This window comes from Xenopus laevis, chromosome 2S (genome assembly GCF_017654675.1).
Source record: "Xenopus laevis strain J_2021 chromosome 2S, Xenopus_laevis_v10.1, whole genome shotgun sequence".
NCBI lineage: Eukaryota > Metazoa > Chordata > Amphibia > Anura > Pipidae > Xenopus > Xenopus laevis.
The window spans coordinates 60,351,978-60,370,984 of NC_054374.1; the positions used below are offsets into that span (position 1 = coordinate 60,351,978).

The window sequence follows — 19,007 nt, forward strand, 5'->3', positions numbered from 1 at the left end:
CACTGTGAAGACATGCTAAATAATAGTATTTGGCATAAACATGCTAACTGTGCCTTAAATATAAACACACTATATTAATTACTTCTACCAATATACATTAGTTAGATTTGACAAAAACAAGTGGCAGCTGTCAAACAATGATCCTACAGTCTGAGATTAAAAAATGCCTCATTTAATATAATAATTATGCACAATGGCCAATTCGGAGTATAGGGCAAAATGACTGTGGTGTATAAACAAATGACAGCCCTACTACCTGCATCTGCAGTACATCTATACTTTCCTATCAGCAATTTGCTTGATGTGGTAGAATACTTGCTTGGATCGAGTTGTTTTAAAGCCTACATGAATAAAATCACAAAAGCTGTAATAAATACAGTACACCTTCCTTTCCTTTGAAATTTTGAAACTTCTGTCTCCATGGTGGCTGTCCTGACATGGTAAGCACACACATACATTAAAATATATACTTTCTCGTAACTAAATTGAATTGAATCCCAAAACTAAACAGAATTATTGTTCAACATGGCTATGTTCCCTTGGATCTTGTGCATCTACTGGGAATATTATTCATACTCACTACTTACATAAAATGAGAAAACACAAATGAATGCATGGTTTACTTGCAATGATAATGGACATACATCTTGTGCATCCATCTCTTTACAGCAGCTAGCAGTTACCTAGACTAATAAAACTATGTGGAAAGTGATGAAACAGTTAAATGTAATGTTAATAGCCAATAGGCAAAGACAAGATTTAAATCTGTGTAACAGACTCAAATATGTATATCTTTGGCTCAATAAAGTCTGCGTATTCACTGCTGCATTCCAGTAAGCAAAGCCAAAGAAAAGATTTTGGTTTATTTGGCAAGAGTGGTATCTGTGGTTGGGGATGTAAGCAGCACACTGCAAAGAGGAACCTATTAGCCCTTCACTGGGAGAGGGCCTTAAAGCAAGATTGATGACCGATAACGACTTAAAAAAAAAAGTAATTTCAATGAGCCAATAAGAAACTACTGCTCACAAACTGGAATTGCCAGTGTCTGAAAAGTGGATAATAGTATATTTAAAAAGTCAGTGTGATTATATTTACCTCAATATGATTTTTACCCATCACAATGCCTGTTAATATTTAGTATACATATTTTAAGAGGGTCAATAAGTTATATTTTTCTGAGAGAATATTTTTGTCCAAAATATAGTCTACAGACATTCAGGCTCCATATCTAATGAATAGCTGTGTAAACGAACACATAAAATAAGAGAACTTTTTTTTTATTTATAAACGATGCATTAGTGCAGTGCCATCCAACTTCTGTGGTACCGAGGGCCGGAATTTTTCTGGACCACACAGTGGAAGGCCGATAATGGAAACCAGAGTTAGCCACTCCCTGTTTTTAAACCACACCCACTTTAAACCACATAACCATGTACACATTAATGGTGGTAGCACACCAAAAAATCAAATGGTTGGTACTCATCACTCATATGTGAAAAAAGTTGTCATATTAAGACATACCCTTAAAACCATATGCCTCCTCCTCCTCCCCTGTGGGTAACAAATCACCCTCAGCACATGATTTAACACCTTAGGGGCAAATAACAATTTTCCAATGCTAACAAACCCCTACCAGGCTTATGTTCCACAGGAAGAGCAGAGCACACACAAGGCAGAATATGGCACACACAGGAGCATAGGAAAGGCAGAGTATGGCACACACAGGCAAGAGTATGGCACACACAGGGAACATAGGGAAGGCAGAGTATGGCACACACAGTGAGCATATGGAAGGCAGAGTATGGCACACACAGGGATCATAAGGAAGGCAGAGAATGGCACACACAGGCAAGAGTATGGCACAAAAGGAGCATAGGGAAGGCAAAGTATGGCACATAAAGAAGGTGCATTGGGCAGGCAAAGTATGGCTCATCCAAGGAGAATAGGGCAAGCATAGTATGGCACACCCAGGGATCATAGACCAGGCAAAGTATGGCACACACAAGGAACATAGGGCAGGCAAAGTATGACACACATGGAGCATAGGACAGGCAGAGTATGGCACACACAGGGAGCATAGGACATGCAGAGTATGGCACACACAGGGAGCATAGGACATGCAGAGTATGGCACACACAGGGAGCATAGGACAGACAGACAGTAAAAAGGGAAACCTATCAGGACCACTCTAAGATGTACGACATACAGTGACACAGTGCTGGTGCCCAATCAGCATGTTGTATGTGTTAACAGTTGAAAAATGTGGACAGTTTCAGTCTGGGTCTCAGGTGTAAACATTACAGGACTTTAGGGTGTGAACAATCGAGGTGTCATAGGTGTGAACAATGCAGGCAGGATTAAATGTGTGAACAATGCAGGATTTTTTAGTCTGAATTTGAGGTGTAAACAATCCAGCGGCCATTTAATCTCTGTAGTGATACTTTACACAAGGTAAGCAGACACAGCAGGCAGACTTTTGTGTGGGGGCCACACAAGGGAGGGTCGCAGGCTGCATGCGGCCTGTGGGAGGCCAGTTGGACAGCAATGTGGTGGATTATGTATACTATTGTCACGCTATTAAGAGACACAGCTCAAAGCAAAACACTTTTGTAAATCAACATGTTTTTATAGTCCAATTCCAGTGTAGCTGCTCCTTCCACAATTATTACGAAGATTTGTACTGTACAGTGGATAGGTCATACAACGACCATGTAAGAGGCAGCCTAAGGCTATTCATTTGCACACCCTTTACTTGCAAGCTTTTTAGAAATGTGCAGGAGTGAGTAAATATGGGCAGGGTCACCATCATAAATCTTTGGCCCCATACAAGCTGTCTGAGGGTCCCCCTCATGAACACAAGTGTGTAGTGCAGAATATTTTGGCCACACCCCTATGTGATACACATCAGTAAGGTAGTTTTGGCTAGGAGACAAGGTTGGACTTGATGGATGTGTGTTTTTTTTTTCAATGACAATATGATATAAGCTCTCAAATAATTTTGCTGAAATGTAGGAGTGTAAGAGGAAAAAGACCCCGCAGCTGCTGAGGGCCCAGTGGAACTTATAAGCAGCTGCATTACACGTTTATGGAAAATGTCTTGCTCCCAAACTTTGGTTCACCCAATGATCCTGGGGCCCAATAACTCCACTCCTGAAAAGTTTGTGTGAATGATAGCACATATAATTAAGTAAATGAATCATGATATAAACAGTTGATGTTACTCTATAATAAGCAGTTCATATAAATACTTCAATTAATATGCCAGTAAGTCAGTCAATTCATTGGTGGTTAGTGGAACTTACTTAAGGTTTTTATAATTCATTGATGGTCAGCTGCGTTTGCACCAAATTGAAACCTTACATACATGCCTACCCTGTTTATACATAAGGTATGCAGTTTATGTAACTTTGCACTACCTGACCAGCCCCAGCCAAAATATGATGGGGCCCAGGAACCTCTCCCGTGATGCCAATGCTTGCCAGGGGCACTCTAAGGTAAGGTAGCCCTACACTCAACACGGGGCTTCCCTACACACGACCATGGTACACCACGTTATCTCTGGTACCAGAGTATTCAAAAAAGCTGCACTTCTGATACCATTACAGCAGCTAGTACTGTGCCTGCTTTTAAAAAATATGACCCCTTTTGTATTGGTATTATATTGTCACATGTATAGATGTCAAAACAGCTATGTTTCCCATTTGATAAAAACAATGACAACAGAAAATAGTCGTAACAGTAAGTAAATGCCAAAATACCTGGGTCAGTATGAATAATTTGTTAGAATTTGGCATAAATTACGGAACTGCTGGGATAAATATTGATAACCTGTTTTGCTAACTCTACCACCTCTGACATGGATGCATATCACACCAGAAATAGTCCATCACTGCAACAGAAAATAAAAACAGGCCAAACAGAAATAGTTTCCAAGCTTTTTGCCTTTTTTAACTCTAATTTTAGCCAACTAATGGTGGAAGAATGGCACCAAAAGAAAATTTTACCACCAATGTTTACACTACATCTTAGTCAAAGTACACCTTGCCGCAGTTCAATTTTTATTCATATTGCCCATGTATCTTATGTCAATTCTATGATGATGTAAAATGTTCTCTTTTATAAGCGCAGCTTATATTTTAGTGTGAATTCCCCTTTCACCCCTTCTTTCCTGTATTTGTCAACGTACTGTATGGTGTACCTGGAAGCCCTTTGATACTAAAGTGAAAAAGGTTATTATAAGGTTATTTCGTTCTCAAAAGTACCCTGAAAATAATATGTTTTCCTAATTTGAAGAAGCAATGTCACCTTTAACTCACTGGTATTCATTCCTGTGAAAGCTATAAAGCTACAGCACCTTATTCAGTGCACATTTTTTTAGATAAACATAAAACAGTAAACAAGCCCCAATCTAAATTCAGACCTACTCTTTTGTTTTCTCCATTTGTGCACAGGGTGTGCGCATATTTAAGTTTGTGTAAATCTGTGCACAATCTTGTATCATTAAGCATGGCTACTGTGCATGTATGCGTGTACCAATAATTCACATCTATGTGTGAAGTGTGCCATCATTAAAATTGATCTGAAACACACAAAGCCAAAATAAATAAAAAAGTTTGGTTATTTTTTGGTACCTTCAAAATTGACCAACAGAAGGCTAGCAAAAGTGACCCCCAATCCTGCATGCATTGTAAGGGCATATTCATGGAGTTCAGGGTTATCTCTAACTGCAATGGTGAAATATGTCCATAATTTCATATAATGCAGTGGGGGAGGGGAAACACAGGATTGGAACTTTATCCCTGACATTGTCAGAGGTCAGAAGAAGAATCAATACCCAGCCCATCTTTGTCCATGGGGAAAATGATTCTGGGAGTTTCCCTTCAGTCCATAAACCACAGAAGTGCTGCCAGATGATGGTTGGTCCCAAAAGTATGTATAAGAATCAAGTTTAAGTCTCTTTTAGAGTAGATGAGGCTTGGAGGACAGGTTGGTCTCTGGTGGAAGTGCTGGACTTTGGGACAATGGAAATTACAAAATAGAGGTGCCACTAAGGCAAGTCTTCCATGGGCGACTCTGACTCTAGGTCACGATCTTCTGGCAGGACTGTAGTTTGGTTAGTAGGTGCAGAAATAGAGGCAGGTCTGACATCATCTTCTGCTGGCTCCTCCTTGACATGGATGGACTGACTAGAAGAGAAGATGTACTATTTAGAGTGCAAAGTTAAAAATACATAGAAAACTTACATACTCTGATTTTAAGTTGTGGTCCCACCAAAATAATAGTATGCATTTCTGCTGCATAAAAGTAAAAATGAGAAGGACAGATACTGAAGGTATTGCAAGAAACTCAGGTTTAGAGGTGGCAGTTTGGAATAACAGAAGTAGATAATGACCATGAACAGAAAATTACCTATACTGAGGAGACAGACGAGGGCTGCTTCCATTGCTGTTTCCAGGTTCCCCAGTGCTGGTTACATCATCATGCCCACCATGGAGGACACTGCCTGAACTGTTGTGCAGTGGTGGGCTGTTGAGAAGTGGGAAGCTACTTTCTGCAAGGGCAGCCTAGTTGGAGGAAAGAAAAAAACTAACATTAACAGACATATTTTTGTAATTGTAAGGTAGAAGTAGGGTAAAAATGTTGTCCATTATGTTTTAGGGTTTAAGGCGCATAGAACTTTTTGGCTTAAATGAAGAGCTTTACATTTGGAGAAAGAAAACCACTGCATTCCAGCATAAGAACCATATCCTATCTGTGAAACATGATGGTGGGAGTGTTCTGGTTTAGGCCAGGTTTGCTGCATCTGGGCCTTGCAATCCTCGATGGAACAATGAACTAAAGGAAAATGTCAAGAGATCCGTCCGCGAATGGAATCTCAAGAGACAGCGGGTCATGCAGCAAGACAATGATCCTAAACACAAATGTCGTTCTGCCACTGTTAAAGAAGAATAAAGTAAATGTTCTGGAATGGCCAAGTGAAAGTCTTGACCTTAATCCAATTGAAATGTTGTGAAAAGACCTAAAGCAGTAGTTCATGTGAAGAAACCCACCAACATCCAAGAGCTGAAGAAGTTCAGTATGGACTAATGGGAATGATCAACAGTTAAAACAATGTTATTTGCAGTTATTTCTGCATAAGCGAATCACGCCAAGTAGTGAATACTGACTCACTTACTTTTATCACACGCAGATGTGATTTTTTTTCAATAAATGTATGACCAAATATAATAATTTTTGTTTCATTTGTTTAACTAGGTTTTTTTTGAAAATCAGATATAGAACATTTTAAAGGGCTCACAAACTTTCAAGCACAACTGTAAATTGGAATCCTTGGAAAAATAGATGCATTGTGGAAAAACCATGGCAATATTCATAAGAAGATTACATTACACTGCTTTTGGCTTGTAACAAGCCTTTATGAATGAGAAAGCATTGAGAAAATAACTAACCTGGTAACTTGCATTCAGGGCACTGTATCCCAGCCCCGATATCATGTTTTTAACAAGGGTCGGGCTACTAAAAAATAAAGCAACATTTCAATTTAAAATGTTTAATTCAATCTCAATTTCGAAATTGCTGCAAAAATTGTTAATGTGGGGCAAGTTTAGAAATGTCATCATCTAGCAATGTGTAGTGTCCCGCTCTGCATTTAGCATGACAAGCGTGGCACGACACATTTCTAAAAAACAAGTTTCTTCTATAGTTACACAAAATCCATAGAACATGTACAACACTGTCACACTGGTACTTCCATGTCAGTGTGTAGATTCTACAATAAAGGGTTATTACACAACACTTAAATATGCATTTAAACTGTTTACAACTGAAATATCCTATTAGAGAAAAGAAGTCAATTTAAGGGCAATGGCAAGGGGGCAATTCAAACAGAATTTGTCACCCAAGAGATTTCGAGAAGCTAGCATATTTGAGCAATAATTGCCTAACCTGTGAGTGACTAAATGGATTAGATTGAGCATTTTGAAGATGGGATAACAAAATGCTCCAAATCACCCTGTGTTCCAATTGCCTAAAAGAGGGCATTATAAATGTGCTACTTCACTCTTTTGTCTATGCCGAGATACCAGCAGATCAGTTTCTCTAGAGATATCAATTACACACCAAATCCCACAGTACTTTATTGCTGGTAAATATTCTTTATTCATTTGCTTTTTGTGGAATTGTTGATTTTAAATGGCTAGGAGCATGCACTCACCTTAAGTCTCCTACCAGGTAAACTTGAATGATAAAGAATGGTACAAATGTGTAACTTCATTACCACCTGGTGGACATTTCTTGTACTACTCCTTTTGACATACAAACTGTTTACATTTATTTTTTTATACTTTTTATAATAACTTCATGGAGCAAAAAATTGGCAACACTAATCTGGAGGTATAAACCTCTCCTAAAACACTGCCATGTGATGCCAATTATTCACTAGTATAGTGTAAATGTCACCATTTCTAGAGCAGTGAAAAGTCATTTTCCAGAGTGATAATTGTGGTTATCTACTATTTGGGATTCTGACAAAAAAAATCTAGATCAGTGTCAGAAAACACTACCTGTCTGAATGCATAATTCCAAACGTAAACTCTAGTTGAAGATGAATAATGTGGAAGAGCTGTTTTCATTAGTTTGGGCTAGACTGAGTCTTTTGCTTCATTAAAAGCAAAGTTTTAGGGCCTGAAAACAATTGCCCCTTTTGGTTCATCCATTCATTCATGCTAAACACTGTATTTTACATGCGGCAATTGAAATTATTGTGGATAGGCAGGTATTTTCGGGTGCTTCATTACCTGCAGGGGAGAGGAAATTTCCCGCAGGCAATAAAGCGCTCCATCTGTCAAAGCCCTTAGGTTACACCATACAACGACATTCTCGATACTTTTGTGCTTCCTACTTTGTGGCACCAGTTTCAACATAATAATGTTGCCATGCACATAGCAAGGCCCCTACACAGAATTAGTGTGTCAAGATGGGAATGGAATAATTTCACTGGTCTTAATAAAAACCTGAACTTAGATCAACCGAATACTCTACTGGATGAATGGGAAAGCCAACTGTAAGCCAAGTCTCCATTATAAGTGCTTAGTCTTATGGCATCTCTTGTGGCTAAATTAATTTTTTTTTTGCCTTGCTCTTGATCAAATAGCATTTTAAACATGGTACATTTAGAAAAAAAAAGTTCAACTTTATTTCAGGAAGGCAGGTGTCCGAAATGAAGTACACTTAAAGGGGATCTATCGCAAAAATTAAAATTGAATATAAGCTTTACCTCACTGAAATAAGAAGCTTTTTAAATATAATTATATTGAACATTCTTTACCGTGTATGAATTCCCCCCATCTCAGCAACCTGCCTCTCTTCATGCAGTAGGTGGGGTCAACTTTGATTGACAGGGCTAATTCATCCTTTGAGAAGGGTGGCACCCTTTGCCTAAAAGATGTATTAGAGCTCAATCTTTCAAAATAACCAGCTCTGATGGAAACCCTGTTCTACTGCATGTGCCACAGATGGTTATTTTGTTAGCTTTTGTTTGTGCTGGAATCTGTTATATTAGTGAGCTTTGCTAGGCAAGGGAGTCCCCATGAAAGACATGTTAGATCTACCTGTCAATCAAAATCTGACCCCGACCTCAGCATGAAAAGAGCATAAGGAAAGACAGGATGCTGAGAAGGACATACTGAAGAGTAAAGGTGGTCATACATGGAGAGATCCGCTCGTTTGGCGATGTCGCCAAAAGAGCAGATGTCCCTCCGATATGCCCACCTTGAGGTGGGCAATATCGGGCTGATCCAATCGTGGGCCCTAGGTCCCAACGATCGGATCCTAGCGAACGCGAACGTGCGGTCGGATTGCGGGCAACGAACAGATGCGCCCGCGATCTAACGGGATTTTTAGTCCCATCCGATCGAGATCTGGCCGACTTTCGCAGCTTTTATCGGCCCGTGTATGGCCACCTTAACTTGATTATTTCATAAATGATACAGAAGTTTTAATTGATTGTATCACATTGTGCCTTTACTAACTCTTGTATGTGTCAAATAGGATTATAGTCCATCACACATTTTTCAAAGATTTATAAACGTTAAATCTTTTTAAGGTCACAATGGGTAGGACTCACCCAGTCATCTTTGGTGGTCTTCTCTTTTGGTATTCCAGCTCATCTACCGTCCACACTGCTCCCTTCACATTCTCCACACGTACAAAGCACTTATGCAAACTCAGGTTATGACGAACTGCATTCTGAAAAAGAAGAAATGCTGATCTGGAATCTCATGCCATACGAATACTCCATAGCACACAAATGTTAACATCTTTTTTAGGTCGCAGCAAATTGCCAGCAAAGAAATTAACCTGTCAAAGTATACTTCTTCTCACCATATGTGGTATCCAAGGAGATAACGACAGAGTGTCTTTTGACAACTATCTCTGAAGTATTCTGCTATTTCTGCCTCTTTACCAAGACTCATTTCTCTCTAATTAAATCTTGTATATTTTAACAAGTCTCTATTGCGCTTCCAGTTGCTCACACATACATATCATGCTCTAATACTCAAATGATATGACCCCAATTTTAAATCAGTGCCCCTTCTCTCATTTTGAGTCATAGCTGGAGATAAAGTGCTAATTTGTTAGGATAAAACATTAACAGCAATTTGTGAGGTCAGATTGGTTGCTGGCAAACACAACTCAGACAAGAGAGACCATCCACAGTAGGAGACAGTCACAAAATTAGAGAAGAAAGAGACATAAGTACAGTCTGAAGGGTCAACAGAAGGACAATCCAAAAAAGACATAACAGCAGAAGCACATGGAATGAAACTATCACCTGTTTGTTAAATTGCAAATTTGACTGCATAGTTTAGGCCAGGGGTCAGCAACCTTTACTATCAAAAGAGCCATTTTGCCCCCTCTTCCACTAAAGAAAAAGAGCCGCAAAACACAACACAGCTTATAAACTTTTAAAAGTTTTAACCTTTTTTTAATTTTAACTGTTACAACAACAAAAGTGCAATGTGAAGGCTTACTTTGAAATAAACTAAACACTGAATAGCCCTATTAAATGCTAGTGTTCTCATCTATTTAAAGGTGAGGATTATAGACGTCATTAAATATGCATCACAGCCACGTCTATAGCCCTCACACCTGCTGCAGCTGGACTCTGGAGGCTTCTCTCTTGTCTTGCGACCGCAGTAAAGGCCCATGATGAATCGTCTTGCCTAGGATGTCTATACAGCCCTCGCACCTGCTGGCGGCTTCTGGAGTGTGCGACCGCAGTAAGCTAATGGTTAGCGGTCGCACACTCAAGAAGCCGCCAGCTGGTGCGAGGGCTGTATAGTCAACGTGGGAATAGTCATACTTTGATTCGAATTTGAAAAAACTTCAAAATTCGAAGGTTGATTTTTTTTGAAGTACTGTCTATTTAAAACTTTGTCTTCGACCATTCTCCACCTAAAAGCCGCAGAAGTGCCGTTTTAGCCTATGGGGGACCTCCTATAACCTGTATGGAGGCAATTGGGGGAGTTTTGGAGATCGAAGGTCGAAGTTAAAAAAACTTTGAATCAAAGTACGATCATACGATTCGAAGTACGATCATACGAATCGAAGTACGATCGTACGATTCTAAGTAGGCCGAATTCGGCCCACTTCGACCCCAAAAAAAACTTCGACCTCCATTCAATTGGTCTTTTTGAATTCGAAGTTCAAAGTTTTTTTAACTTCGACCTTCGATAAATAAGTGTAAGGGCATATTGTGCATAAGTGCAAATAATGCCTTGCCTGTCCGCTTTAAAGTGGACCTGTCACCCAGACACAAAAATCTCTATAATAAAAGTCCTTTTCAAATTAAACATGAAATCCAATTTCTATTTTATATTCATTCATAGCTGTTGTAAGCTCATTTAAAAATCTCAGCTGTTAATCAAATATTGTCTGCCACTCCTCTATGCCTTAGGCAAAGAGACGGGGCAGACAATTACTTTCACTTTCCATTCAGCACTTCCTAGATGTCACTACTCTCCCCACATTCCCCAGTTCTCTTTACCATTTAATTGTGTAGCCAGTGCATGGGGATGGACATCAGGTCCCCCATTCTGGTGCACAAACAAGATTCTGAGATGATGCAAGTCTTGCCTTAATAACAGTGTCCACAAAATGGCTCCAGCCTGCTTGCTATAATTTTGAATTCCCAGACTGAAGGAAACAAGATTCAAATACTTTATATAGTGTAATTAATGTAAGTTTGAATAATTTTTTTGGGTGACAGTCCCCTTTAAAGGTGTGGTTCATCTTTAAGTTAACTTTTAGTATGTTACAGAATTGCTAATTCTAAGCAACATTTAATTTGTTCTTCTTAATTTATATTTTATAGTTTAATTATTTGCCTTTTTCTTCTGACTCTTTCCAGCTTTCAAATGGGGTCATTTACCCCATCTAAAAAACAAAGCTCTGTAAGGCTGCACATTTATTGTTATTGCTACTTATTATTGCTTGTCTTTCTATTCAGGCCTCTGCTAGTCATGTTCAATTCTCTTCTTAAATCAATGAATAATTGCTAGGGTAATTTGGATCCTAGCATCCAGATTGCTGAAACTGCAAACTGGAGAGCTGTTGAGTAAAAAGCTAAATAACTAAAGAACAAGAAATAATTTAAAAAAATGAAAACCAATTGCAAACTGTCTCAGAATATCATTCTCTAAATCATGCTAAACTTTATCTCAAAGGTGAACAACTTCTTTAATGAGAAAATATATATAATTATCAGAATGGTTTCATTTATACTTATTTTATGTTAAATGTATTTTACAATAATGTTGCTTACTGTGTGCAAGAACATTTCTCATTGCATATCTCACTATATTTGTAATGAGTGAGATATAATTTAGCTTGGATTAGTTATTACATTTGCCTATTGATTCAAGAGTAACTGGGAAATGTTGGTGGCCATTATCCTAACACAGGTTACTCCCTAAACAATACCTTGAGTTAACTAAAATATACAAATAATCATTTAATTTTACCTGAAATTTAAATGGACATTAACACCATATCACCGAATAAGATCGCGGTCCACCCAAAAGATGACATTTGTTGGGAGAAGTTAGCATATAAAGTTGCCAATTATTATCACACCATTGTGTTTTCTGAATACACTATTGACTATAAAGAGTAGGCATGCACTGAATCCAGGATTGGGTCTGAAATTGGGACGAATCAGAGTCTTATTTGTAGGATTCAACTGAATCCAAGTACCTAGCCGAAGCGAATCTGGAGCCTAAAAAAAGGAAATCTCAAAAGTTATTGTGTGCGCTTCGCACATGAAATACATACATTTTTACACATGTCTCCCAAAGCAATTTGGATGGGCAAATTAGGGTTTAGATTTAGTTTAATTTGACTGAATCCTGGGTGAAAAAATTGGGATTAAGCCAAATCCCCCCCCAAAAAGGACTTGGTGCATCACATGGAGATAAGATTGCTTTACTGTAATTTAACGGGGTACTAAGATATGACGCAGTCCCTTACCTTCCAAGTAGCAGTGTTCCTCCGAAAGTATGCAAACATGCGTGTGAACCAATTGTAAATCTCATTTAATGTCAGCTGTCTGTCTGGTGTTTCTAAAATAGCCTGTGTAGTATAAGTGGGAAAAAGTAAATTAGCTGCATGCTTTGAAATATTACCAGTTGCAAGGCTCTAAGGTCTCCTCTGTCTTAAAAAGGTTCTTACCTGTCGAATTAATGAGGCATATGTGAATGGAGGACGTACTTCAGCATTCTTATAAAACTCATGATTTTGAGCAAGTTCTGAAAAATAGGTAGCAAGAGCAATAAAGTAATTGTTACAAAGGAAGTTTTCCCCCTCTTAGGCACATTGTAGAAGTTTCAGCCATGGTTTTTGACTTCCTATAAAACAACTAGCATTTAGGAAGGTTTCATTTAGACATGAAAGGCTGAACGTAATGGACTTGTTTGTTTTTAACCTGTTACCATGATATAATATATATGAATGCAAAAATGTGCTAAAAAATATGGCAACTATGAATGATACAGAGGAAAATGAACAAAGAGCATGAGAAAAATTATATGCAGCTCAAGTAATTTGAGATACAGTATATTGTAACACCTTTTTACCTGATGATATTGGGGTGCAAAACTTATCCACAATTCGTCGACGCACAGGACCCACAGAAGGTAGGCTGGAGGAGCTAATCACAGAGGTGCCTTGCCTCAATGGAGTAATAGGAGCAGTAGCAGATGTAGGGGGTTGAGGTAAGCCATCAGGGAAGGTGTCATGGGACATTTTGTTGTTGGATGCACTCGATACCAAGTTCAGCTGGAAGAAAACAAGTAATTAATGAATGTCAAATGGCATAAAATAAACACTAATATTTGATGTCCTATGAACAATTATTAAAAAAAGGAGAAAAATAAGTAACAAGTAAGGCTGATAAAAGATGCACATTAGTAAGTGGTAAAAAAACTCACTGGTTGACTGAAGGGCTTTGGTTCTGATGGTCTCATGTGAAGATGAGTCATCATTGCCTGTAATCGCTCACTCTCCTTTGCCAACTAGTAAATAAAAATAATGTAATCATTAAACCAAAAAAAAAGGAGAATAGAACAAGAAACAGTTACACTGTAAAACACATATAATAAAGCTGCAGTTTAAAACCCTAAAATAAACTCTACAAAAATTAATTAAAAAATGTAGTCCAAGTGGCTTGTTGTTCAGTAAGAAATTGTTAATATTAAAAAAGAATATATGGTGAATAAAGTACCCCCTCTTGTAAAATATAAGGATATTTATAAGTTACCGAGGAGTTCCATGACAATATAGGAACTAAAGGCCGTACCGGTCATGGAACGCCTAGGTAACTCATTATATTCTCATATTTTGCACAAGGGGTACTTTATTTATTATAATACACAAGATTCATTGAGTCATGTGACAGCAATGACTTTGGACTAAGCTCGAATAATAACTGATTACATGACTAAGCACCGTTTATAAACACTTTTTCTGTTATTTTAAAGCGATGTCCCTAGTTCTCACATTTGACTTTATTATACATATACAGATAATCCTCCATGCTCCCTGTATTTAGACACAGCTGATCTGCATGTTCCAGATACTCTTTCATAGTATTCTAGGTAGGGTGTTCTATGGATAGGACATTTAGAAGCTCACCTGTATTTCGAGTTGTTGCACCACTTGCATTTGGACACGACACTGAGCAGTGCTGCGATCGTCAAGAGCATGCTCTGTGTTTAAATGCCTGTTTGGTTTAAAACATAGATATTTAGTGCTTTAATGTATGAACATACATTGCAATTATAGAAGAATGGCAGCTTTAATTAGTGTGTGTCAAACATATAATAATTCCAAAGAATTAGGTGTACACTGGGATTTAGAAAAATTAAAAATCTAAATTCTATTAATTACATTTAAAAAGAACTGGCCAACATTTCGGTCTCTTTCTAAGACCTTTCTCAAGACCCTAAAATATATTCAGAAAAGACGAAAAAGAAAACTTTCTATCTTTTCTGAATATAATCTATTTTATTCTCTGCGTTAAAGGGGAAATATGCCTCCATTTTAAACAACAATATCAACAACAGCTTATTGAAAAGGACTTGTGATAAAAAAATAGACTTTTTTTATTCCTTACACTAAACTGAAAAATATTAATTTTCTAACTTCTTTTTATCCGTTGGGAAATGATCACCTATTTTTTCATTTTCTATTTTTCTACTTTAAAGGGGAAGTCCACCAATTATTAATAACCTAACCTGCCCATGCACAAGGTATATTCTGCAGTCTCTGAAAAATATCTCTGCCAAAGCTATCAATAGTTCTGCATTTAAATATTAAGAAAAGAGGTGTTCTGTGCAATAAACAATGCCTTGGCTTATTGTAGGCAAGATTTAAAAGGTTGAACATGATGGACATGTCTTTTTTTTTTCAACCTAATTTACTGTTACTATGCAAAGAAAATATATATATATTATATATATATATATATATATATATATATATATATATATATATATATATTATTCATAAGAAGCCAAAAGTGTATGTATTGCAAAATTAATAAAACAATGCTTGTTAAAATATTCAAATTTAATATAACTGTAACAAAAAGGTATATTTAATGAAGATGTTATGTTCCTTAATAACTTTTCTAGTCATTAAAAGTTTTTTTTTTATTAGCTGTCTCATAATGACATGCTAGAAAATATCTGTAATTAAGTAATACCTTTTGCCACCTGCTATTATTTACACTGATGCACATCAAAGATGTTACCTACTTTATAAACTGCCCCATATCTTCACAAAGAGCTTCACAGCCTGGCCATCTGCATTCACCGTGACCATAAAGTAGGTGTGAACTTTCATAATGGGATGTGCTGGGAGAGGAGAACATAATTACAGACCATGGAAGATTCAAGGGAACAGGATGTCAGAAACGGTGTTCAGAACATGGAAGAGATGGAAGGGTTACAAAGGGAGTCCAGATATTATGGGAGAGATAGAATGAAAGAACATTACTGACATAATAGAATGAAGAAACTCAGCTGCCGTGGAAAGATAAATCTGTGAAACTGTAAGTATGCTCCATATTTTCTCTTTTTAAAAATATGTGTACAGATCTGAAAAAGTAAGTACACCTTGGGTCCAATACCTGGTTTTGCTCCATTTGGTAGAAAAAAACTCAAGTAGGTGTTTCTTATAATGGGTTGTTGTCATATTAAACGTTTACATTTTGGTTTATCTTCTAGCAGATATCTCATATTATGCTAAAGCAAACTCTGTTACAATGAAGAATTCCTAGTGGACTCTATGATGATGAGATAATGAGTTGCCCTGGCCCTTATGCAGTAATGCTGGCCATAGATGCACAGATCCTATCGTATGAATCGAGGATTCGTACTATTTTAGGATCGTGTGTGTAGAGTGCCGTCATCTTTCGTCCGGCAGAGATTGGTCGTTTGGTCGATCGGACAGGTTTGATTTTGACCCGACCTAACAACGAAGCACCACGTGTGCTTTAACGCAGATGACTTTTCATTATAGCGGACAGGAAGACACGCTAAGGCAGTTCAAAGAGATTGTCGGCCAGAAGAAGAGGCGATTAGTCGTTAGGCTACTAAATCTCCCCGAATCTGCTCATGTGGACTGACCCTAAAGCACAATGGTTTACATTCGGTTCTGTAATGAATCAGATTCTTTAGGTGAATTGTTGTCTTCTGGTACTATGGTTAAATAAACTATCTTTTCCACATATGCCAATAGTACATTGTTCCAGAAGTCCTGGTCTTTGTCTAGAGGATCATGGGCCTGTGTTTGTCAACAAAGGTTTCCTGGTACACCTCCTATGTAGATCAAATTTGTGCAAGAGTAGTGGCAAGAGATAACTAAAGGTACCTTGATGAAGAAACTTTATTCAGCCCAAAGTCGAAAAATAAAAGGAAGCACTCACGGCATAAAGGTTGTTAGAAGTCCTTTACTGAATCATATGAACATCTACGCATTTCGGTACCTCAAGGGACCGTCATCAGGATGAGGAACTGAAATGCGTAGATGTTTATATGATTCAGTAAAGGACTTCTAACAACCTTTATGCCGTGAGTGCTTCCTTTTATTTTTGGACTTTTTATTGAATTGGTTCAGCACCCGGCGAAATGATCGAATGGCGGAGGTGAGTGCCGGCAACCAATGGCTTTAATATATATATATAAAATATATATATATATATATATATAAAATATATAATAGATAATCTTCTGAGCAATGGAATGATTGATATCCAGTTGTTTGGCAATCTTTTAAAATTCCTTCTCAGACTCATGGGGGGGGTATGTAATATGACACGTGGAGGCTTATTTATTAAAGGTTGGATTTTAGTGGTTTTAGAGGTTTTGAAACCATGTCTAATCTCGCAAACTGTAAAACTATGAATCTGAAAACCTCAAAGTCTGAATTGATTTAAAGCAGTCTAGAAGGATCAGCGCAGCTCCCAATGACTTCTATAGCACCTCAACAACTTTTACTGGGCAAAGTTTTGCCTTAGAGGATTTCATGTTTTTTTCACTTAATAAATCTTAAATTTTCTCGATTTTGTTTTGAGATCCGTGAAAAAAAAATCAAAATGTGATTGTTAGTAAAAGCAGTAACCCATAGCAACCAATCAGCAGATAGGATTTACTGGTCACCTGTTTAAAAGCAAACATCTTACTGGTTGCTATGGGTTACTGCGAATGGGCAAACTTAGTACTTTTTATAGAGCAGTGACCAGGGCCGCCATTAGGGGGTCACAGGGGGGACAGTTGTCCCGGGCCTGCAGGATTTTGCGTCTAAGGGGGGGCCTTAGACACAAAATCTCATTGGGGGCCTTAGACACAAAATCTCATTGGTCCTTTAAGAATAAGTCCTGGTAAATCTGCATTGGGATTGGACCCCCTTACAGCTTTACCGGGACTTATTCTTAAAGGACCACAAGGGTACAGGAAATCTTAATAGGAGAAAAACTTCTGTGCACACAGCTTCAGTTTCCTATTTTGTGAAGCTGGCAGCATGAAAGCAGGGGGGCCCGGCTAATCAAGTAAGTGATGCATGGCTGGGCCCCCCCTTAGACACAAAACCCTGGCAAGCAATTTTTAAAGAAATTTGGGGGGATTTGGCCAATTTTTTTTTTTACTTGAAGGGGGGCCATGTCAACAATGTTTTTTTTTAAAAAAAAAAAAAACTTTTATGGGGGGCCCTGCCACCATTTTTTTTAACTTATAGGGGGGCCCTGATCACCAATTATTTTTTTTAACTTGTAGGGGGGCCCTGGCCACCAATTGTTTAAAAAATTGTTATGGGGGGCCCTGGCACCACAGTTTTTTTTAACTTATATGGGGGCCTGACCATCAATAGCTTTTTATAACTTGTGTGTGGGTGGTTACCTGTCCCACTGATGTCTATGTGGTCTTTTAACTGTAGTGTGGAGTGGGCGGGATCTGAGGTGGGGCTTGGGGGCCAGGGTGGGCGGGGCCCAGGGGCCCCTGAAAATGGGGTGGGCGGGGCCCAGGGGCCCATGAAAATGTTGTTGTACGTGGCCCCGTAATTTCTAATGGCAGCCCTGGCAGTGACACAGATCTTGGAGCATGTGCAGGTCAATCTATTTCCTGTATCGGCTGCTACTGCACATGTTCAGTTATGATCCATATCAGCAACCGACAGAAGTGCTCAAAAGACAGACAGAAGATGATGCAAACTCCGCTGCGCAGATTTATTGCTGTTCATGTAGACAGGGAGACTTCTGAGCAGAATAGCTTGTGAGGGGAAGGAGCTTGGAGTAGAGGTGGAGTGAGGGAGCGTCTGAGTATGGGTAGGGTTGTTCTCCTTTAATATAGCTGAGCTAGTAATAAATGTAGGGGTGTATTCACATTTTCCACATGCAACATTTGTATATATGTTTAAATTACACAATGGACTACCAAATTTAAATGGTGAATTATATTTGATATATTGCATTTATTTTTCAGTATTGTGAAATATCTATGTGTTAAAAATGTAAAAATAACCATGGGCTATACTTACTTTTGCAAGTGGCTCTATAGATGATATTAAACCATGTGGCAAATTCTAAACTAGAGCCATTGGTATTTAGTTATAACAAAGAACTTAGTTAAAGAAAGACAATGTAGCCTTTATGAATAAAGAAATAAGAAAGAATGACAAGCAAAACCCACAAATAAAGAAAAGTTAACACTAGCTCACCCACACATCTTTACACATAAGCAACCACTCACCTCTCTCTGCGTGTATTCTGCCCATTAGATAAGGATGGGTGCATTGTAGGAGGTGAAACCTTGGTAGTTGGGAATGAGGTAGTGATTGAGGTCATCAGGTCAACAGTGTCCTGTTTACTGGATTCTTCCTGACTGCTGCTCATCTCCTTTAAGAGCTGATGCAGGTCTGATGGGGATACTGGTGAAAAGATATAAAGTTATTTA

The 19,007-nt window shown here is 38.2% G+C and overlaps 1 protein-coding gene across 4 annotated transcripts in view; it reads right to left on the reverse strand.

Annotated features, from left to right (window-relative positions):
* Positions 1–3,923: 3,923 nt before the first annotated feature.
* Positions 3,924–19,007, reverse strand: part of foxp4.S (forkhead box P4 S homeolog) — a 39,230-nt gene continuing 24,146 nt past the window's right edge. For 3 of the 4 annotated variants that reach the window (XM_018248440.2, NM_001095615.1, XM_018248442.1), the window contains 11 exon segments: positions 18,804–18,981; positions 15,315–15,413; positions 14,191–14,278; positions 13,488–13,571; positions 13,134–13,335; positions 12,730–12,806; positions 12,529–12,630; positions 9,125–9,246; positions 6,450–6,516; positions 5,410–5,564; positions 3,924–5,186 (listed from right to left, as the gene is read on the reverse strand). In XM_018248440.2, the coding sequence (XP_018103929.1) occupies positions 5,048–5,186; positions 5,410–5,564; positions 6,450–6,516; positions 9,125–9,246; positions 12,529–12,630; positions 12,730–12,806; positions 13,134–13,335; positions 13,488–13,571; positions 14,191–14,278; positions 15,315–15,413; positions 18,804–18,981 (1,313 nt within the window). In that variant the 3' untranslated portion in view covers positions 3,924–5,047. 4 annotated transcript variants of the gene reach the window in all.